The sequence below is a fragment of the Miscanthus floridulus genome, chromosome 15 (assembly GCF_019320115.1).
Source record: "Miscanthus floridulus cultivar M001 chromosome 15, ASM1932011v1, whole genome shotgun sequence".
NCBI lineage: Eukaryota > Viridiplantae > Streptophyta > Magnoliopsida > Poales > Poaceae > Miscanthus > Miscanthus floridulus.
Window position 1 is genome coordinate 77589974 of NC_089594.1, and position 23136 is coordinate 77613109.

Below are 23136 nucleotides of genomic sequence, written 5' to 3' on the forward strand. Positions count from 1 at the left end.
AGGTAGAAGAAGAGATTGAGAACAGCACAAGCACCAGCGTTGACCGAAGCCATGCCCTTTGGTTTGTGGCAACTGAACTAAGTATTCCATTGCCCTTTGGATGAAATATATACAACTCTAGTTGTACCTCTACTAGGTACATAGTTGTTGGCCAACTACCTACTCCTGAGTACAAGAGTACACCAACTACCTACTCCTAAGGTACATAATTATTGGCCAACTATCTACTCCTAAGTACAAGAATACACCAACTACCTACTCCTAAGGTACAGGGTATACCAACTACTCATAACAGTACAAAGCTTACCTCAGCCCACTACAGACATGGCTGATGTAATAGCTACCAACTAATGTACTAAGGGTGGCCTATTGCAATACAGCTACAGCTACAGGAACTGATCGGCAAAGCTGATCAGTCCTCAACTCCCAACAGGGAGTGGTCGGCCGAGTCGACTAGTCTCCAACCAAGGAAAAATAGGGAGCAACAAATTATGTCTAACAATTCTTCCCCTAATCATGCTGCTAGCCCGATGCCTTAACCTCATCCATGCCAATCATCTTCCTCAGCTCCATGAACCGCAGGCGTCCGAGTGACTTGGTAAGGATGTCAGCGAGCTGTCTGCCAGTCTCGACAACCTTGATGACGATCTGCCCTCCATCGATGCAGTCCCGGAGGAAGTGGAACTTGATGTTGATGTGCTTGCTCCGGTCGTGGAGGACAGGGTTCTTGGCGAGGGCGATGGCGGGCTGGTTGTCCACCATTAGAGCTGGCGGGTGAGCTTCCTCGCCGGTCAGCTCGCCTAGCAGTCGGCCCAGCCAGACAGCCTGTCACGCCGCCGTGGCCGCTACGACGTACTCCGCCTCACACGTCGACAGCACCACGATCTTTTGCTTCTGCGACTGCCAAGCAATGGGGGCCGCTCCAAAGAAGACGAACACGCCGGAGGTGCTTCGTCGCCCATCAATGTTGCCCGCCATGTCTGCATCGCTGAAAACAGTGAGCTCCGGCTCACCTTCCTTTGCCTTTGGGGGTGCCTCACTGAACACCATGAGCCGCAACCCTCCCTTGCCGCCACTCTTGGGGAAGATGATCGCTTGATCGAGCGTCCCCTTGACGTAGCGCAGCAACCTTTTCACTACCGACCAGTGATCTTCGCGCGGTCCTCCATAAAATGGCTGATGTACCCAACCGCGAACGCAATGTCCAGTCGGGTATGAGTGAAGTAGTGCAGCCCGCCGACGATACTCCGGTAGCGCATCGCGTCCACCTTCGCAGCAGTGTTGTGCTTGCCCAGCTTCAGCCGCTCCTCCATCGGAGTCGCGCACGGCTTGCACTCCGCCATGCCGCCGCGCTCCAACAGCTTCTCCGCGTAGGCGTGCTGACCCAGGGAGATGGTCTGCTTTCCCTGCCTCACCTCGATGCCGAGATAGTAGGAGAGCGCGCCGAGATCGCTCATCTTGAAACGAGCCGCCATCTCACGCTTGGGAACTATCTTTAGATGCTATGAGACCTTGGGAACATACATAGGTTGTGCCTTTACCTATTTTCCACGAGCACCTAGATATCTTGCGCCTCTGTAGAATACATATAAACAAAATACAAATGAAAACGTCAATCAATTCTCATAAAAAAATGTGGATAGTTCTCTGGCCTACTTCACAACACAATTTTAAGTAAATTCAACCTCCGTCTTTTTGGATGAGGGCCTTGTTTTTTTTTTGAACCAAGAGATCCTATTTCTATTACTTAAACGGAAATACAAGAGTTTGGGAGATACAGATCAACATAGGAGGGGGAAACAGGAAAGCAGGCCTTGTCCAATATTGGTGAAATCAAGATGAGGTCCTTCTAGTTCTAGTCTTCTACAGATTAGTTGAGCGACGCATCCGTACCATTTGCACCCCTGCTGATCACCATTCACCAAGTGATTTCTTGGCCATCCCATGCGAAGAACTTGCCATTGTCGCTTTTCTTGACATTGTCAATGATGGAGAGAAGCTTCTGTACAGAGAACTCTCTCGTGAAGAGCTTACCCTTGGGGACATTTCTCTGAAATGGCTGTGAGAGGTCAGTGTCCACGATTCCAGGATGTAGCAGGATGCAGGCAATGTTGTCCTTCCTGCCAAACTCCACTGACACTGTCTTGGTCACTGCATGATTCAGCATTGAGCAACGAACTTCAGTAACCAAATTGTTACAGATAATTAAATTTTGACAGCGCACAAGCACCAGATTATTCAAGACAGAATAATGCACAGCACGTCGGATGAGCGTAGATTACCGTGATTACAAGATTAGTGCGCATAGCAGGATTGTTAACAAAACTGAGAACAGCAGGACAATAGAACACCTTGGTGTCCACTTACACTGATTCAGTGCTGTTTTAGAAGCTCTGTATGCGTGCCAGCCTCCCAGAGCATTGTCTCCTATCGAACTGACTCTAGCGCTCATATTTGCAACCAATGCAAATCCTCTCCCGGTCTCGGAGCGACCTCCAATCTTCAGTAATGGCCACATGTGCTGACCAAAAAAGGATCAATTCACTCTCCAGCTTTAGTGAAGTCACAGTGACCGGCAAGCAGAGTGTGGATACCATACCACCGAAACAAGAAACAGAAATTGAAGTGATGCAGTGAGTTTCACCTTGATCACTAATATAGGGCCAACTGCATTCACCTCATATGCCAGCATCAGCGTTGACTTCTGAACCTTGCTTAGTGTAGTCTCTGTGGCAGGGGACATCAGGGATTTTTTTTTATGCTTGCAGAATTGTGGCTGTTGTGCTAAAATGTGTTTGGAGGCAGATATATAGTCCACCTGGTTGTATCACATTCGGGATCGAAAGGATGCCTGCAGAATTGATCAGAAGGTCAAGAGAACCGTGGGTCTCCGTGATTGAGGCTGCAGCTGCCTGCAATCGAAGAATCGAATTTGCATCTTAGACTGTCATCTAATCTACTAGCAGTATGCACAGTGCAAGTAAGAAGAATTAGTTCACAATGTGGGCAAATAGAAGAGTTCATTCACGACTCAGGGGAGCATTTTGTCGATGCCGCGCGGTGCGGCGGCGCCGGGGAATCGGTGATGGGGAAGACGAGAGCCCGCCGGACAGGCTGTCGGCTTCGGTAGAGTGATTAGGTTATGTTTTACAGAGTAGTTGGTTGTTGTCTCTCTTCCTTCCCTTCCACTCTACTTCTACTCCTCACTGCTGGGCTTGGGTTCGCAAATGTTACAGACCCATTCTAGGCCGGACGATCTCTTGTTCTTGGGCCTGCTGCAAGTACTCCTCTTGGGCTCGGTGATGACTGGGTGCGGCGTCGTGACACCCCCCTCCCCTTGCGACCCGGCATGTCCCCAGGCCGGAGCAAACGGAAAGCGCTGCTGGACTGCCTCTGCATCTTCCCAGGTGGCGAGTTCCGCATCCAGGCCGGACCATTTGATCAGGAATTGAACAACTGCACCTGTGCGACGGGGATGGAGATGGCGCTGCAGCACTGCCTCAGGGACTTGCAAGCCTTCTGCCAACTCTGGTGGATCCACCGAGATAGTATACTTGGTCGACAGGGTAGCCTTGAGTAGAGAGACGTGGAATACCGGATGAACAGATGACAACTCCGGCAGGTCCAGCTTGTAGGCGACATCTCCGATCTTCTCCAGCACCTTGTATGGCCCGAAGTAATGGAAGGAGAGCTTCTGGTGGGCACGTGGAGCAAGCAATGTTTGGATGTAGGGTTGGAGCTTGAGGAACACCATGTCGCCGATGTTGAAGGATCTCTCTGATCGGTGCTTGTCAGCATACATCTTCATGCGATGTTGGGCTCGGAGGAGATGTTGGCGCACCAGATCAAGCATAGTGGAACACTCAGTAAGCATAGTTTCAACATTAGGTACAGATGATGCTTCAGGCGGTGAAAGGCCGAAGTGGCGAGGAGTGTGTCCATATAGTACCTCGAATGGCGACCTGTTGAGTGAAGAGTGGAGACTGGTGTTATACCAATACTCCACTAAGCTGAGCCATCGCAACCACTGCTTGCAGGAGTGGACGAAGCACCGTAGAAACGCTTTGAGGCACTGGTTCACCTGCTCTGTCTGGCCATCGGATTGAGGGTGGTAGGCGGAGCTCACGCATAGCTTGGTACCCGCCAAATGGAACAGCTCCTTCCAGAAGTGGCTGGTGAAGATGCGGTCGTGGACGGAGATGATGTGGGTTGGCATGCCATGTAGGCAGTAGATATTGTCGAGGAAGACCTGAGCCACTTGTTGAGCGGTGAATGGGTGAAGTAGAGCCACGAAGTGGGCAAATTTGCTGAATTTGTCGACGACGACCATGACGCAATTAGCTGCACCCAAACAGGGGAGCCCCTCAATGAAATCCATCGAGATGACTTGCCACGACTCCGTGGGTACAGGCAACGGTGGAAGGAGTCCCGGGTACTTGGCATGATCGGGCTTGGCCTGCAAACAGATGGTACAAGAAGCAACAATTTGTTTGATGTCAGATTTCATACCCTTCCAAGCGAATAGCTTCTTGATTCGGGCATAGGTAACAGGGAACCCGGAGTGGCCCCCGATGGCACCGGAATGTAATGCTTCAAAAATTCTCAGCTGGAGGGTCTTGTTGTCACCCACCCAAATGCGATCTCCAACGTGAATAACACCATTGACCAGAGTATAAGGCGGGTGGTTATCAGGGTTAAGTGCCAGTTCTTGCAATAACTTGCGAGAGGTTGGATCAGAATCATATCCAGCAACAACATCTGATAACCATGTCGGTGATGAAGAAGAGATGGCATTGAGCTGTTCTGGAGGCAAAGGGTGCCGTGAGAGAGCATCAGCTGCCAAATTGGAAGCCCCTGGTTTATAGACAACCTTAAACTGCAACCCAACAAGCTTGGTGTAAAGCTTCATCTGCCACGGAGTCTGCAGGCATTGCTCAGTAATATGCATCAGGCTCCTTTGGTCAGTGAAGATAGTAAACTCGCCGTGCTGTAAGTAGGATCTTCAATGCTCCACCGCCACGAGAATAGCCAAGTATTCTTTCTCGTAAGTAGATAAGCCGCGCAAACGAGGGCCAAACAAAGGCCAATGGGTGACCATCTTGAAGGAGGACTACTCCGATGCCGACATCACTTGCGTCAGTCTGTAACTGGAAGGGCTTGGAGAAATCGGGTAGGGCCAAAACTAGGGCTTCAGTGAGAGCCTGCTTTAGTGTTTCAAAGGCTACAGTATGGTTGACAGTTCAAATAAAGAGCTCGCCCTTCTTGAGCAGATCAGTCAAGGGCCTAGCAATCATAGCGTAGTGCTTAATGAACTTCCGGTAATAACCAGTGAGTCTGATGAAACTATGGAACTGCTTGACATCACTTGGTTGCGGCTAGGCTTGCACAGCGGCAACCTTTGATGGATCTGTGGAGACTCCTTGTGCACTGACGACATGACCCAAGTAGTTGATAGATTGCTGACCGAAGCGGCATTTGGAGAACTTAACCAGCCACTGGTCTTTGGAAAGCAAATCAAAAACTTGTGCCAGGTGCTTAACATGGTCTTCATAAGAGGCACTGTGCACAAGGATGTCGTCGAAAAACACCAAGGCACACTTGCGAAGGAGTGGATGTAATGTATTGTTCATAGCACCTTGAAATGAATTTGGGGCGCTTGTTAACCCAAAGGACATGACGGTACACTCGAACTGGCCCTAGTGTGTTTGGAAGGCAGTCTTGTGTTCTTCCCTAGGAGCAAGGCCTATCTGGATGAAACCTGCATGTAGATCCAAACAAGAGAACCAACTGGCCCCAAAGAGTTCATCCAAAAGTTCATCAATGATCGAAATGGGAAACTTGCTCTTCATAGTGAGTGTGTTGAGTTGGCGGTAATCGACGCAAAAGCGCCAGCTGTTGTCTTTCTTCCTGACCAAGAGAACTAGAGAAGAAAAGGCGCTGGTACTAGGGCGAATGAAACCAGACTGCAGCATCTCTATCACCTGAGCCTCAATCTCGGTCTTCATAGCCGGCGAGTACCGATAAGGACAGGTAGAAACAGGCTGAGCACCTAGAATGAGGGGAATGGAGTGATCACAGGCCCGATGCGGAGGCAGCTCAGTCGGCAACCTGAATAAGTGCTGATACTGAGACAACAGCGCCTGAATCTCTGGCAGATCACTGTGCACTGATGTAGTCAATTCATCCCCTTCAGCAGATAGATGATGGAGCTGAACTACAGAACAATCAAGTTGCTCCGGTAGACTGCCTTGTAACACCACATTGTTGGGCCCATAAGGAATTTGAACCCAACGTTGAAGCCAGTGAACTTTCATGGGTGAGAATGCCTATAGCCAATCCATCCCCAGAATCATGTCATATGTGCCAATGGGAATGAGCTTGAGGGTAGAATGGAAAACATATCCTTGAATAGACCACTCTACATACGGTATTCACTAGTAGAGAACAGACCTTTAATCCTCAGCCAAAATGGACTCTAGTCCCAGAATTTTTTGCGCCCGGGACTAGAGATACCTTTAGTCCCGGTTGGTAGCTCCAACTGGGACTAAAGGTCCCTACCCAACGGCTATTGCGCCAGACAGAGGTGGTAGGGACCTTTAGTCCCGGTTGGAGCCACCAACCGGAGCTAAAGGTATACTTTTACTCCCGGTTGGTGGCTCCAACCGGGAGTAAAGGTCTACTCCCGGGCCGTGGCTGCGCCCGGGGTTGGAAAGTTACCTTTAGTCCCGGTTGGAGCCACCAACCGGGACTAAAGGTCCCCCCTTTATATCCCGGCTGTCTCCTTCCTCACCGAGCCCGAGCTCAGCACATTTTGAAGCTCACTGCACTAGTGTTCTTGCTTCCTCCCTCCCTCCATTGTTCCTCCATCCATTCTTCAATTCCTCCATCGATTTCTTCGATTCCTCCGTCGATTCTTCAGTTGTAAAGGTTACCAACCTCATACTCTCATTTTTCACCATTGTCTTATCTCATTTTGTTCACTATATATATGGTTCTTTATTGTGGTTTTTTTCATTTGTAAGCAATTTGAGCTCAAAATCACTTCAAGCTTGCATATTTACATGAAAGAAGGTTAAAGTAGCTAGTTGAACTTACGGACCGTGTTCATCTCGGCGACCATGTTCTCTGCCGAGCGGTAACGGACGTCAAGGAGGAGCTTTGATTCTACGAGGGAGAGCGGCAACGGTCGTGGAAGACCGTGTTCCCTTTCTCGTAGAATCAGAGCTCTTCCGTGGCCAAGTACGGTGCCGTCCGGTGGAGAAATGCTCGCCGAGATGATCACGTAAGCAAGTTCAACTAGTACAGATGGTTATTTATTCACATGTCCCGATATCGTCGCAGTAGTCTGTCAATCACCGTACTTTTTATTTTAACTTTTTATGAAATGAAAAACTTAGAAAATAGTTAGAAAATTATAGAAAATCCGTACTAGTTGAACTTGCAGACCGTGTTCAGCTCGGCGAGCATGTTCTCTGTCGAGCGGTAATAGACATCAAGGAGGAGCTTTGATTCTACGAGGGAGAGCGACAACGGTCGTGGAAGACTGTGTTCCCTTCCTCGTAGAATCGGAGCTCTTCCTTGACCAAGTACGGTGCCGTCTGGTGGAGAAATACTCGCCGAGATAATCACGTAAGCAAGTTCAACTAGTACGGATGGTTATTTATTCACATGTCCCGATATCGTCGCAGTAGTCTGTCAATCACCGTACTTTTTATTTTAACTTTTTATGAAATGAAAAACTTAGAAAATAGTTAGAAAATTATAGAAAATCCGTACTAGTTGAATTTGCGGACCGTGTTCAGCTCGGCGAGCTTATTCTCTGTCGAGCGGTAACGGACATCAAGGAGGAGCTTTGATTCTACGAGGGAGAGCGACAACGGTCGTGGAAGACCGTGTTCCCTTCCTCGTAGAATCGGAGCTCTTCCTTGACCAAGTACGGTGCCGTCCGGTGGAGAAATGCTCGCCAAGATGATCACGTAAGCAAGTTCAACTAGTACGGATGGTTATTTATTCACATGTCCCGATATCGTCGCAGTAGTCTGTCAATCACCGTACTTTTTATTTTAACTTTTTATGAAATGAAAAACTTAGAAAATAGTTAGAAAATTATAGAAAATCCGTACTAGTTGAACTTGCGGACTGTGTTCAGCTCGGCGAGCATGTTCTCTGTCGAGCGGTAACGGACATCAAGGAGGAGCTTTGATTCTACGAGGGAGAGCGACAACGGTCGTGGAAGACCGTGTTCCCTTCCTCGTAGAATCGGAGCTTTTTCTTGACCAAGTACGGTGTCGTCCGGTGGAGAAATGCTCGCCGAGATGATCACGTAAGCAAGGTCAACTAGTACGGATGGTTATTTATTAAAACATATTTTTGAGCTATAGTGTATTAAAAAAATGAGTATAGAGATATAGATAATTTTATAGTTTCTTAATTTTATTTGTTTATAAAATGAGAAATTTATAGTGTATTAAAAAATGAGTATAGAGAGTAGATGGCAACTGCTTCATTGTTTAGAGATATAGATAATTTTATAGTTTCTTAATTTTATTTGTTTATAAAATGAGAAATTTATAGTGTATTAAAAAATGAGTATAGGGAGTAGATGGCAACTGTTTCCGAGTCCTCGGCCTCTCATGGGTTTCCAAAGCGACTTAGGCCAGGCCTCCCTCTCATTCCATGCGACAAGTGTCGTGATGAGATGAAGATTGTGATGGAGTACTGAGTGAAGAAGGAGGGTCCCAACAAGGATCGTATCTTCTACAAGTGTTCGGATCGCAATGTGAGTTATTTTATCGTATTTAATGATTATGGTTAGTTTATATCTATTTTCATGATGGTTGTGATTAAAGTTCTAATTTTTTGTTTTAATTTCAGTGGGATGGAAGTGGACAATGTTCAGGCTTCTACTAGGAGGAAGAGTATGTTGAACTCGTGCAAAAATATCATGCACAATAGGCAGATACGGCGGCTAATGAGGCAGTGATCTAGCCGAAGAAGCCCAAAGATGTTGCACAATCGGGGGATCTATCTGTTTTAGTTGAGATTGGTCGCGAAATCCTTGTGTTCCTGAAATGTATTTTAGCTTTAGTTCTTTTAGTGGTAGTTGGGATTGTCTACATTGTAGCAATGCTTTCATAAATTTGTACCTTTTGTGGTGGCACGCATATTGTATAAATAATTAATTATGATCTAGGTTTTAATATGGTATTTATGTCATATAATGCAGATGAGCCGGCATTGGATGTACAATGGGATGTAATATGGAAGAAGGTGAAGAAGAACAATGGGACGACAATGATATTATTCCCGATGGTGCGTGCTTCAATGATACTGCAATGGGAGAAGCTAAAGAAGAGGTAGCCGCAGAAGATGATCTGGCTGATGATCTTTGTCAGGTCATTCGTGATGCACAAAGAGAATGTGAAAGTGAAAAGGAGAAGATCAAGTTCGAGCGGATGCTAGAAGATCACAAGAAATTGTTGTACCCAACTTGTGATGCAGGGCAGAAAAAGTTGGGAACCACACTAGAATTGCTGCAATGGAAGGTAAAGAATGGTGTATCTAACAAGGGATTTGGAGAGTTGCTAAAAATCCAAAATAAGATGCTTCAGAAGGACAATGAATTGCCCGCCACTACCTACGAAGCAAAACAAGTTGTCTGTCCTATGGGGCTAGAAATCAAGAAGATACATGCATGTCTAATGACTGCATCCTGTACCGTGGCAAAGAGTACGAGAAATTGGATGTATGCCCGGTATGCCATGCATCGCGGTATAAGATCAGGCGAGATGACCCTGGTGATGTTGAGGGTGAACGTCCGCGGAAGAAAATCCCTACCAAGGTTATGTGGTATGCTCCTATAATACCACGCTTGAAACGTCTGTTCAGAAACAAAGAACATGCAAAATTGTTGCGATGGCACAAAGAAGACCGTAAGGTAGACAATATGTTGAGACACCCTGCTGATGGGTCCCAGTGGAGAGCATTTGACAGAGAATTCCCGGAGTTTGCAAATGACGCAAGAAACTTAAGGTTTGCTTTAAGTACAGATGGTATCAATCCTTTTGCAGAGCAGAACAGTAGTCATAGCACTTGGCCTGTTACTCTAAGTATCTACAACATTCCTCCTTGGTTATGCATGAAGCGGAAGTTCATTATGATGCATGTGCTCATCCAAGGCCCGAAGCAACCTGGCAATGACATCGATGTGTACCTGAGACCACTTATTGACGAACTTCTCATTTTGTGGAATAAAGAAGGTGTATGTGTGTGGGATGAGTACAAACAGGAACACTTTGATCTGCGAGCATTGCTGTTCGTAACAATCAATGATTGGTCTGCTCTAAGTAATCTTTCAGGACAGTCAAACAAGGGATATAATGCATGCACACACTGCTTCGGTGATATTAGAGGTGTATTCTTGAAAAAATGTCGAAAGGTCGTGTACCTTGGCCATCGTCGATTTCTTCCTGCAAATCACCCCGTAAGAAAGAAAGGCAAGCATTTTAAAGGAAAGGCAGACCACCTGACCAAGCCTCGCAACCGAACCGGTGAGGATGTACTCGATATGGTCAATGATGTGAAAGTCGTCTTTGGAAAAGGACATTGCAGCCAACCTGTTCTGAATGACGCTAATGGTCACGCACCCATGTGGAAGAAGAAGTCCATATTTTGGGACCTACCCTATTGGCAAGTCCTAGAGGTCCGTAGCTCGATCGACGTGATGCACCTGACGAAGAATCTTTGTGTGAACCTGCTAGGCTTCATGGGTGTGTATGGAAAGCCTAAGGACACATTTGAAGCATGACAGGACCTACGTTGTTTGAGAGAAAGAGACAACCTGCATCCAGAGAAGACAGATGATGGACGCCATTACTTACGTCCTGCCAGCTACACTCTAAGCAAAGAGGAGAAGGAAATCATGTTTGAATGCTTAAACAACATCAAGGTACCATCTGGATTCTCCTCGAATATAAAGGGTATTATAAATGTGCCAGAGAAGAAATTCTATAACTTAAAGTCCCATGACTGTCACGTTCTCATGACGCAATTACTTCCAGTTGCATAAAGAGGAATTCTACCTCCAAATGTACGTCTAGCCACCATGAAGCTATGTGCATTCCTCAATGCAATTTCTCATAAGGCAATTGATCCAACTGATCTAGCTAAACTACAGAATGATGTGGTTCAATGTCTCGTCAGCTTTGAGTTGGTGTTCCCTCCTTCCTTCTTTGATATCATGACACACCTCCTAGTTCACCTAGTCAAGGAGATTTTCATTCTCGGTCCTGTGTTCCTACACAACATGTTCCCCTTAGAGAGATTCATGGGAGTCCTGAAGAAATATGTTCACAACCGTGCTTGTCCAGAAGGAAGCATCGCCAAGGGCTATGGAACAGAAGAGGTCATTGAGTTTTGTGTTGACTTTATTCCCGACCTTGACTCGATTGGTGTTCCTGAATCGAGACATGAGGGGAGACTAAGCGGAAAGGGGACACTAGGGAGGAAAACATATATTGGTACGGATGATGATTATTTCAATAAAGCGCACTACACAGTTCTACAGAACTCCTCTTTGGTAGATCTGTATATTGAGACACACAAGGATCTCTTACGATCCGAGTTTCCAGGGAAGACTGAAGCTTGGATTACATGTAAGCACATGGAAACTTTTGGTGGTTGGTTGCGAAAAAAATGTCAAGGTGATGAGAGCATCCATGAGCAACTGTATTTATTGGCTATGCAACCATCATGGCATATCGTCACATACAAAGGATACGAGATAAATGGGAACATATTCTACACAGTAGCCCAAGATAAAAGGAGTACCAACCAAAACAATGGTGTCCGCATAGATGCCACAGACCCGAATGGGAATAAGTAGACATATTATGGACGCATAGATGAAATATAGGAACTAGAATATGCACCTACTTTGAAGATCCCATTGTTCAAGTGCCAATGGGTCAAGGTGACCGGAGGCGGGGTAATAGTAGACAACAAGTATGGAATGACAATAGTAGACCTTAGTAATATTGGGTACAAAGATGAACCATTCGTCCTTGCCAAGGATGTGAATAAGGTGTTCTATGTCAATGATATGTCTACCAAACCAAAAAGAGAGAAAAACAATAATGACTCAACCAAAGAGCCAAAGCGCCACATAGTTCTTTCTGGGAAAAGAGTCATCGTGGGAATTGAGGACAAGTCGGACATGTCAGAAGATTATGAAAAGGATGACCGAATTCCGCCCTTCAAAGTGAACAAAGACCCTAGCATCTTGGTAAATGATGAGGACACTCCATGGTTACGACACGATCATAACCAAGGGACATACGTAAAGAAGTTCACTGCTGTGCTCACTTGATGATATAGTGATTTAATGTAGTGTGTGTTTGAGATATTATGTAATAATTGTGAATTCAGATGTTTATTATATCATGTTTCAAATTAAATCAATGTTTGATTTGGTGGGATTTCTCTCTCAAAAAGGTAAATTAGGATATTGAGTGATGAAAAATTAAAATATTAATGTTAAAATGATGTGAAAACAAATTTCCTGCCCAAGACCAATAGTTTTAATAATTTTAATTAAACACTACATTTTTGCATTAACAAAATAATAAATATTAGTTACATTATGTTTTATAATTGTAACAAAAAATAAAAAAAAGTTAGGTTATAGATTTTTCCTATGTGCAATAAAGAAAAAGAAAATCCATATTTTTAACAAAATAATTTTATGCCTTTTATTTAATTTATTATGTATTTAACAAAAATTGTTGCATTTCTATTGTATTTAACAAGACTATTGCTTAAAACACGTGGGAAACGAAACTACAGCCCACCTTTACTCCTGGGTTGGAAGCCCACCCGAGAGTAAAGGTGGCCTACAGTTTCGTGGCCTGCCAAAAAAACCTTTACTCCCGGTGCTTATTACCAACCGGGAGTAAAGGACCTTTACTCCCTGTGGGGGGAGGGCACCGGGAGTAAAGGGGCATGGCATATATATACCAGTGCCATCTTCTTCCTTGCATTCTTCGCCGATTCCTCTCCCCTGCGCCCACGCCACTCGGCCCGCCACACCAAGGACGCCGCTGCCACCCCGCCCGACGTCAATCGTCGCCACCGCCTCGCGCGCGTCCGCGGTCCCCACACCACCCCGCGCGTCGATGACCTCGCGGCGCCAGCTGCTGCCCGGTCGCCCCGGCCAGACACGTGGCCACACCGCCGGTACCCTCGCCCTGGCCAGACACATGGCCACACCGCCGGCCGTCCTGAGGTACGTTGTGCTTGCTCTGATCCTATTCCATCTCCATGCATGAAACACATGTTTTAGGCAAGTTCATGATCATGGTAACCGTACGTACATGTTGTTCATGTTTTCTTTTCCTACGTGCATGCTTTGATACAGTAGCTACTGAAACTTTGGTTGTCACTTGCATACGTACGTATGTCAACAAATGTGTGTATCGATCACAAACCCAAATGTATACTTAACTAATTTTCATGGCACGTCGCACACGGCGTTCAGACGAGCATTATTCTCTGTCGCGCTAACTATTATAAGAAAGAAAGCGCCAAAGGAACAGAAAAAAATTCTAGTGTATACGCGCCATCTATAAGCGCCATGCGTTTCTATGTATAAGCGCCATGCGTTTCTATGTATACGGCGGAGCACCGCCGCCCTCGTTCGCCCTAGGGTTTATACGGCGGAGCACCACCGCCCTCGTTCGCCCTAGGGTTTAGGGTTTATACGGTGGAGCACCACCGCCCTCGTTTGCCCTAGGGATTAGGGTTACGCCGCCCTCGTTCGATCATTTTTGGTGGGTGAAGGTTGGTTTGCAGGTGGTTGTGGATGATATGGCATGCGAGGTGTGTTTTGAAGAGGATGCTCTCGATGTTTGGAAGTTCCAACGCCAAGGGTCAACTTGATGTCTATTTTTTATCGATGTAACGTGTGTTGTTGTATTTGTTGTAAATTTGGCGTGTTGTTGTGAACCTCTTCGAGGGTTCCAATCATTGTAAACATTATTTGGAGCTATTTACTCGATGAGTCAGGATGCAGTGCGATTTTGTTGTCACTTTGGTTTGCAGCAACGCCCCCCTTTTCTTTTAGGTGAGGCTCATCGTTTATTGTTCTCAGAAACTTGACGCGCAATGATGCCCCCTTTCTTTCAGGCGACGCCCCCCTTTTGTTTTAGGCGGGACCGCCGCCAAAACCTACTCACTTCCTGATTCTTCTTATCATACAAACCAACCTTCACCCATCAAAACCTACTCGTTTAGGGTTTAGGGTTTATATGGTGGAAGATTTTACGCATGTAAGCAAAGATTTGACGTACTATATATTGGTTTTATTTTTTGAAGCTAGATGGCCGACCCGAGAAACATGGATGAGGAGGAGTTGATGATGAATTTGATCAACACTAGCATTCAAGTTGCCGACGATGATGGTGCTAAAAATAATGTGCAAGAGGATGCAGATGACGGGAGTCGGTACTTAGCTCTTGAACAAAATGAGCAACAACATATTGGCCAAGTATATATTTTTTATTATTAGCTATATATATTATCATATGTCTTATGTGTGCTCATGACATTAAAAATAATGTTTATGTTTTGTAGCCCTCTGGATCGACATCAACAACTACAACGAAGAGTAAAAATGTTCGAGGTCCCAAAAAGCCATTGGAGGGCCGCTTCATCATCTCAGAGTTCAATGTGGATACAGGTGAACCGAGGGGGCCAAATAAAATGAAATTCGTGCACCACTGTGGTTACCTTGTACGGGACCGACTCCCGATCAGTACCCACGAATGGAAGAAGAAGACCAATGCTCCTCATATTAGTTTTGTCTCCGATCATGACAAGACGTTAATTTGGAAAGATGTCTTGGTACATTTCACGCTCCAAACAGATGGTTATGATGATATAATAGATGGTAATGAATTGAAGGAGCGAGTTAGGGATTAGGCAATGAAGAAGATGGCCACCTAGTTTCAGACTTGGAAGAAACACCTATACACGACGTATGTCAAGAAGAACATAGCACCAGATTTTACTGTCCCAGGCCCGATCTCAAAGCAGAGGCCCTATTGGGATGAGTTTGTATAGTACAAGACTTCGGAAGAGGGTGTGAGTCGGGTGATAAAGAACCAACGTAATGCCCAACAGAAGACATACCACCATAACTTGGGATCAGGTGGCTACCCAACTGCCATTAAGAAGTGGAACAAAATGGAAGCAGACCTTCTTGCGAAGGGTATCACACCAGAATCACTCAAGTGGGGAGAGCGTGCAAAGAATTGGTTTTTCGCTCATGGGGGAACACTGGACCAGGAGACAGGGAAGTGCGTTTATGGCGCAAGACTGCAAGAAGTAGCAGAAAGATTGTTTTATGCTTAGAGAGCTACTGCTAGTGGTGCGTTCAGGCCCAACAGAGAGAAGGATGAGCTGACATACACCATCGGGACTATTGAACATGGTGGCCGAACTAGAGGCAAAGGAAGTGTCTTGTGGGAGCATGGATTCCCTTAGGACAGACCTTCCTACAGAAGCCGCCAGACAAAGAAGGAAGAAGAGGCACAGCGGCTCCAGAGGTTGGAGGAAGCGGTGCGTGAAGCACAGGAGTGGGAAAAACCTTGAAGCGAGAATGCAGGAGGAAATCAGAAGGCAAGTGCAAATAGCAGTGAGTGCAAGCAAGCAGGCATCAGAGCCAGGAATCAACACTAGCCAATCTGTACAGTTGAAAAGCAGTTGCGCTTCCACGGAGATACCAAATCAAGGGGACACAGGACTGCACTTCCCTGTGGATGACGTCACTGAACCTTATACATCGTGTGAGCTACACATTCCGAAGGGGAATTCCACAATCAAGGTGGCTATCGGTCTTGTTAATCCTATCGACCGAACCAAGACACCAAGGATTCATGGGAATATAATCCAAGAAGGATATGCTACCATCTCGGTAGATAAAGCTGAAAAAGGTTTTAGTGATTTGCCTCTTGACATTCCTAGAGGTGATGGTGAGAAGACTCTAGGAGAAGCAGAGAAGAAATTCATTCTATGGCGCAAGCGCTACATCATCATTCTAGGATGTTGGCTCCACCTCCTCCTGAACTACCTCACCATAGGTACGTGCGGATGAAAACACTACATCATTAATTTGTATTTGCTTAAATAATTAACAATCTGCTCATAATAATATGTCATTCCTTTTTTTGTAGCAGATCCTCTCCCAACCTAAATCCAATTGTTCAATCGCCAGATCATCATAGTGCTTTGTACGATGACATTGTGTTGGAAGGCGAGGCTGCATCCACACCATCTCCAAGGAGGTCTCCAACGCCGCAGCCGCCACCTCCAAGGAGGTCTCCAACGCCGCTGCCACCACCTCCAAGGAGGTCTCCAACGCCTCCCCCGCCCCCGCCTACCAAGAAGCCTAGCAAGAGGCTAGCCCCACAAACAAAGAACCAGTCCCCGCCGGCAAACAAAGCCACCGTGAAACCAAGGGCTATTCCCAAAATAATATCTGAAGAGAAGGAAGAAGGAACTGATGCATATAAAAAGATATGTCTAGATTCTATGACAAACTTAAAAAGAATCAAGAAGCAAGGAGAAACCTGGAGAAACCGTACTTCTTCGTAGCTCCAGATATTCTATGAAAAAGGGTGGCTTCTTACCAGCAACAACAGCAGGAATCTCGTAAGCCATCCAAATCAACGTTAACGGACTATGACCGCACTCTCACCAAGTCAATTGAGGCGGTACAGAAAAAGAAGAGGGCAGGGAAAGGAGTTGCCCAACTCAGACAACAATTGCACCAATCAGCCCCCCCGCTAGTTGTTGGTAATGAATATGGTTCGAATTTAGGATTAATGCATCAGGCAAAGATACCTCCGGATGTCGATTTGGATCACCTTGGTGAATTTATTGATAAGACTAGTCTCGACCTTTACCAGATGTTTGGTGATGGAAACATTGAGAGTGCGGCAGAGGTTGATATTTGGAAGAAAAAAATTGTACTAGGCCAGAGTCTATACAACCCTCAAGCCTTATCTGATCTGGGGACGCAAATGTACCTGCTAAATAAGTGGTACATGCAGGCGTCTACCGGTGGAGACTTCTGCGTTGGTGTCAGAATTAGAGACGAACATTGGTTCCGTGGCGATGATGTTATGTATGTTGACTTTGCAGAATTTCATCAACTATGCCACCTGACCGCTCTAGACAAAGTTATCATTAGCTGCTATTGCCTGTAAGTAATAATTCTTTCGATCTATTATTAAACTCATCATATGTGTGTATATGCATATAAATTATCCTAACAAGTACTATATATATGCAGATTTACAATGACAGAGCTCAGAAAGGAAGGCTGCAACGAAATTGGTTTTGTTGATCCCCATATAGTATTCAAAGACCCAGTTACTCCAAAGACTAATTAGAAGTCTGAGTCAGAGAGTAACCTCATGAACTTCTTAGTGAACCAACGCCACAAGAAGGATATACTCTTTCCCTACAACTTCAAGTGAGTGTTAATAATGTTGATCATCCTTAATGGCTCATATGTTGATTCTAGTTAATTAATGAGTGTTATGCGTTATATCCTATAAACACATGCAACAATCACTGGATATTGATGGACATCGATCTGGTGAAAAGTCACTTGATAATCTATGACTCGATGAGAAAACCACAACAAGACTACCAAGATATGATAGATATTATCCAGAGGTAATTTCGGTATCTCTAGCAACTATATATACACATAAACATGATGATTAACTATATCTGATGACGTGGCAAATTTTTTATTGGACAGTGTTTGGAAAACCTTTATTGAGAAGCAACACATGGGAAAATGCAAAGCGCCACTAAATGTAATCCCTTTGAAAGTAAGTCCCCTAAATCGCATCATCTTTATTAATTAAACATATAGCTTTCACCAGATCACCAGATTGGATGACAAATCTTTTTTTCGTAAAGTGGTGTCTGAGGCAGGAACAGGGGAACAACTACTGTGGTTACTATGTTTGCAAGTTTATCAAGGTGGTCTCCCAAAGAACTCCTACAGAGAGACTCAAAGTACGTTAAAAATACACTATATATTCATTTAATTATTATTATTGATTGTGTTACTATGTCTTTATATATATATGTACATATATTAATTTATTTTCCTTTAATTCAAACCTGTAAACTCGATGGTTGGAGGAAAAGGTCATACGGCAAGACCAAATCAAAGCAATTGAAGAGTCTATAGCCGAATTTTTTAATGAGCAGGTCATCGATTCCAAGGGCGAGTTCTACTTCGACCCAACAATGCCATGGAAAATGCAATCTTTTTGTAATATATGCACATGAAATAATATAATGTAAAATACACATATGGATGCATGCATATATATATATATATATATATATATATATATATATATATATATATATATATATATATTTCTATGCTTGAATTGTGTGATTTAATACGTTCATTGTGCTTGAACCGAAACATACTATACGCACGTATAAATGTATAATTAGCAGCGTACAATACGACTTCGAAAACCTATTTTGAAAAGAAAACAAAAAAATGAAAAGAAAAGAAAAAAGAAAAAAAACCTTTAGTCCCGGTTCGTATTACCAACCGGGACTAAAGGTGCCGGCCATCGTGGCATGTTGGGAGGCACCTTTAGTCCCGGTTGGTGTTACCCACTGGGACTAAAGGTCCTCCTTTAGTCCCGGTTCCTGACCCGGGACTAAAGGACCCCCCTTTAGTCCCGGATGCTTGCTTCCGGGTGGGGAACCGGGACTAGAGGGGGTTCCCCACCGAGAGTAAAGCTCTGTTCACTACCAGTGATTTGAGCAGTACAAGGCACTGAGCCGCCATTAGCAACCTTGACAGAAGTTGGAATGACAATTGCTGGACCCCATTCAGAGAAACTGCCCATTTGGTATCCAAAAATGAGTTGGTGCTCCCAGAATCTAACAAGATGTTGATACGCTGTCCTTGAAGCATGCCTTGAAACTGTAGAGTTCTTGGGTGAAATGACTGAGAAACAGCAGCAACGGACAGGAGCATGAAGGACTGATCTGCAGTAACAGGAGTATCTAGCTCAGAACTTTCTATCTCAGTGAATAGCTCTTCACAAAGATCCCACACCTCCTGTAATGCATGTAATTGGAGGGCCGGAGAGCATTTGTGGCCTTGGTGCCATTTCTCCCCGCAACGCATATAGAGGCCATAGGCTTTCCTATAAGAGCGGAGGGACTGCAACTTGTCGTCAACTGACACACGATGAAAGTCAGGACGACGGTCTTCAGGAGGGCGCTTCGGTTCTAGTGGCACGGGAGGAGCTGGAAGTGCCAGCCGCTAGGGAGGAGTAGGAAGCGGCAACGGCCCCTGAGACGCAGCCGGCTTCAGGAATGTGGGAGCATCAGTAGGCCGGAACTCCCTTCGGCGTGTTGGCTCGACGGCCTCCTCCTGCAAAAGGGCAAGCGAACAAGCAGCATCGAGATTGGCGGGATGCTGAACAAGAACAACAGATCGGATATCGTCGCGGAGCCCATCAATGAAGCGTGTGGTGTAGGAGAGGGTATTTGGGTTAGGTGTATATGCCGATAGCTACTCAATAAGGTCAACAAATTGATCGACATATTCTTGAACCGAAGCGGTTTGCTTGATGTGGAATAGTTGGTGGATGAGAAGCTCGTGTTGATCGCGGCAGAATCGCTCGCACAACATTGCACAGAAGTCCTGCCAACCAATGTGTTCAAGGCGGTGTGCAATGGATTGAATCCAGCGCTTGGCTGCACCGGTGAATTGCATTGTAGCGACTCGAACCCACATGGATTGATCAACAAAGTACATATCAAAGTAGGAATGGGCCTGAGTGATCCACAGTTGGGGGTGGTACCATCGAATTGGGGGAAATGCATTTTGGGTAATTGGCCAAGGTGGGAGGATTGGGGTTGGATTTGGGTAGGATCGGGTAGTGGGGGTGGAAGGTGGGCATCCGCGACTTTGAAGGTGGGGTTGGGAGGGGGAGGAGGATGGGGATTTGGAGCGGGATGAGGAGGAGGATCGGGGAACCGGCACGTACCATTGGCCGGGTTGGAGCTATGGTTGTGACCAACCCATAGCCCCTCTCCCGTGTAGTCGATTCGACGCGATGCCCGCTGGGCCAGTCGGTCAGTGTCCCGGCAGATGAGCGCGCGGCGACCAACTCCAGCTGCCGTGGAGTACCCGATGTGGGCAGCTCCACCGCAGCGTGACCTCCAATCGACTGGTGATTATTCACCTCCAAGCGAAGATCGTCAATCAGGCCGTCCACCTCCGAGCGCCAATTGACGAGCTCCTCCATGGCGGTCTCGACGGCAGCCACCCTATCGTCGCGCTCGTCGTTGATCTCGTGGATGCGAATCAGCTTGAGATCCACCATCCGCTGCTCGAGGTCGGAGACTCGCTCGTTGAAGTGGGCCCCCCCAGTTGTCGGCGACGACGGCAGCGGTGTACTGTGGAGAGGCGTACTCCTAAAACGACTTGATGGGTCGGTCCACATCCGCGTCCCGCTCCTGGAGCTCAGAAGTCACCTCCTCGAAGCGGCGCTCCCACTGCTCCCATCGGTCGCTGGAATCAGTGCGGAGGTCGTTGATCCGCTTGAGGACTTCGTCGAAGAGAGAGCGCACGTTGGGATCCATGACTCCCTTGGCGCGCTGAAGACGGGTGAAGTAGGGGTGTGGCTCCGGCGGATCCAGCCCTCGGAGGCGCCGGATCAACGGCTTTGATACCACTGTCGACGCCGCGCGGTGCGGCGACGCCGGGGAATCGGTGATGGGGAAGACGAGAGCCCGCCGGACAGGCTGTCGGCTTCCGTAGAGTGATTAGGTTATGTTTTACAGAGCAGTTGGTTGTTGTCTCTCTCCCTTCCCTTCCACTCTACTTCTACTCTCACTGCTGGGCTTGGGTTCGCAAATGTTACGGACCCATTCTGGGCCGGACAATCTCTTGTTCTTGGGCCTGCTGCGAGTACTCCTCTTGGGCTCGGTGATGACTGGGTGCAGCTGTCGTGACACTTTTTCTCTTACTACTCTCTGAATCAAACTAATTTCCCTGACTGCAGCAGTTCTTCCCGATTGCTGTTCTGAATCAAATAGAGTCCAGCCAGGAGCACTTCTTCCGATTGTTGTATGAACAAAACAGTTTCCCGGTTTGCAGCATTGCCGACCTATCAATATATCATCAGCTAGGTGGAGGATATGCGGTCCGCTTACCTCTATGGTGCTCACGTTGGTGAAATCGAGCAGCAGCACGGTGAGGCGCCCGGGCGCGTGCTCCTCCTTGAGCTTCTGGAGCTCGGCCGCGGAACCCGGCGTGTGGCACGTGGCGACGACGCGGCCTTCGCCGCTTCTCCGCAGCAGCTGCCGCACCTGCACCGCACGGATTCCCAGCGCGCGGAGGCGGAGCAGGCATCAAAACGCAATCCAACAATATGGAGGCAACGGAGGATTAAAATGATTTATTTGTGAATTTTTGTGCTCATGAAAACATAGGAAAATAAAAATTTTCATTAATTTAAAATCTATCATAAGGTAGAAACGTGTTTGTTGCATTCATGCCAGTCGCACCTCGTGTTTCTATGTGCAAAATGTGTGTTTTCATACGTTTAGGAGACGAATATCTATCTCTAGGAATTTTTAGCTTCTTCCTGGAATTTAATTCCAACCTCTTCCACCTTAATCTTTATGTTCCAAATTCCCAGCAATCTTATCATGGGCTCCAAATACTTTATTTGGGTTCATCATGTTCCAAAGTGTCTCTGGGAATTTTCCCCAAATTTTCGGAGGTCTCGGAGTATTTTTCGTGGCTTAAATATCAATTCCGGACTTTTCTAGAATTATTTTATCCATGAAATTAATTAATTCCGAAAATAATAAATCTCTCATTTTTTTCCAACGCTCAAAGTCCATGTGCAATAATCCTAATAAATCCTAAATGTCCATGCATTTATTTACTAATGGGCTTTAATGATTATTTAGGTCCATTAGTAGATGTGGAGGGTGCAACATCAATTAGTACCATATTGCTAGTTGATATAGATGTGGGGAGTTTTTCTTCCTATATATATCAACCAACCCCTTGGGTAAAGCACACCAAAACTACCGTAAGGGTAGCCCCTAGTTTAGGAAATCCCTCGTGTAGTAAATTATATTTTTCTGCTCTTTCTCTCGCCGTTGCCGTCGCCGCCCGTCAGGAGAGGCCGATGGAGAACCACACCACCGTCTTAAGACTTCGCACGCTGCTGGTGGCCATTGTCTAATCCTTGCCGGAAACTCGCAAGATCACGAGAAGGCCATGTCGTGGTCATCTTCTACATGTCCAACTCCGCTCTCCATCAAACTTCTTCCGCGTCTGACGCTGGTGAGCCTATAACCATCGATCTGTGTCCTCTAATAATTCTCATATGTCAACTCCCGCTCACGTTCGTGTGTTCCCATAATCTTTGCACGAGATCGTCGTCTGACTACCCTATGCATGTGAGCCAATCAACCTTGTCCGCTTGCCCATCCATGCATCTTGAAGGAAGCTACCACGGACATGCTGAATCTTGCCGAGCTGACCTTCCCACCCGTCACAGCCAGGAGCTTCATTACGACAATTGCTAGCACTCAATGCCGACCATCCTTGTGGGTGCAGCAAGCCGGCCGAGCGGCAGGGCACCCAATTCATCTTTGGTCAGGTACGTGAGCACAGATCGGAGAAACTACGTAACTTTCTATCCATTCAATAAGTCTTTCCGCACAAATCCAGATCCTTGTAGTCCGGTCTTAGCATATTTGATCCCAAGTTATTTATCTGTTCTAGCTCTGACTCGATCGATTCGTTCTTTCTGCTGTGTGCTTTTGCTAACGTGAGATATATATTAGCATCTACGCTGAGCATGCCGAGGAAAGTACGTCGCCTGTTTCCATCATGCGTGTCCAGTTTTGCTCTTGCTAGCTTGATGACGTCATCATCACGTCACCCACACATTATGGCCGTTTTCTTATAGAAAAATAAATCCAACAATACTATAGAAATACACCACTTGCAATCAACCATGGATCCCACCATTTCTCCGTTTTAACTCCGAT

General features: G+C 46.2%; 2 protein-coding genes across 2 annotated transcripts; both read right to left on the minus strand.

Annotated features, from left to right (window-relative positions):
• Positions 1 to 1136: 1136 nt before the first annotated feature.
• LOC136507728 (uncharacterized mitochondrial protein AtMg00810-like) lies at positions 1137 to 1475 on the minus strand. Its single transcript, XM_066502359.1, has one exon. The coding sequence runs from the start codon at positions 1473 to 1475 to the stop codon at positions 1137 to 1139; it is 339 nt and encodes a 112-aa protein (XP_066358456.1).
• A 194-nt stretch (positions 1476 to 1669) lies between these two features.
• Positions 1670 to 22653, minus strand: LOC136507729 (uncharacterized). The gene is made up of 6 exons (XM_066502360.1): positions 22624 to 22653; positions 21277 to 21432; positions 2819 to 2912; positions 2645 to 2727; positions 2368 to 2521; positions 1670 to 2151 (listed from the first exon to the last, which is right to left on the minus strand). The coding sequence occupies exons 1-6, from the start codon at positions 22651 to 22653 to the stop codon at positions 1919 to 1921; spliced, it is 750 nt and encodes a 249-aa protein (XP_066358457.1). The 3' UTR covers positions 1670 to 1918.
• Between the last annotated feature and the right edge of the window lie 483 nt (positions 22654 to 23136).

Excerpts from the sequence above, each read along its gene's own strand:
- LOC136507729 (XM_066502360.1), bottom strand. The coding sequence starts at position 22,653 with ATGAAGCTCCTGGCTGTGACGGGTGGGAAG. Across the intron at positions 21,433-22,623 it reads TGGCTGTGACGGGTGGGAAG|GTGCGGCAGCTGCTGCGGAG; the intron begins GTCAGCTCGGCA and ends CGTGCGGTGCAG. Across the intron at positions 2,522-2,644 it reads GCCCTATATTAGTGATCAAG|CACATGTGGCCATTACTGAA; the intron begins GTGAAACTCACT and ends TTTTTTGGTCAG.
- LOC136507728 (XM_066502359.1), bottom strand. The coding sequence starts at position 1,475 with ATGGCGGCTCGTTTCAAGATGAGCGATCTCGGCGCGCTCTCCTACTAT.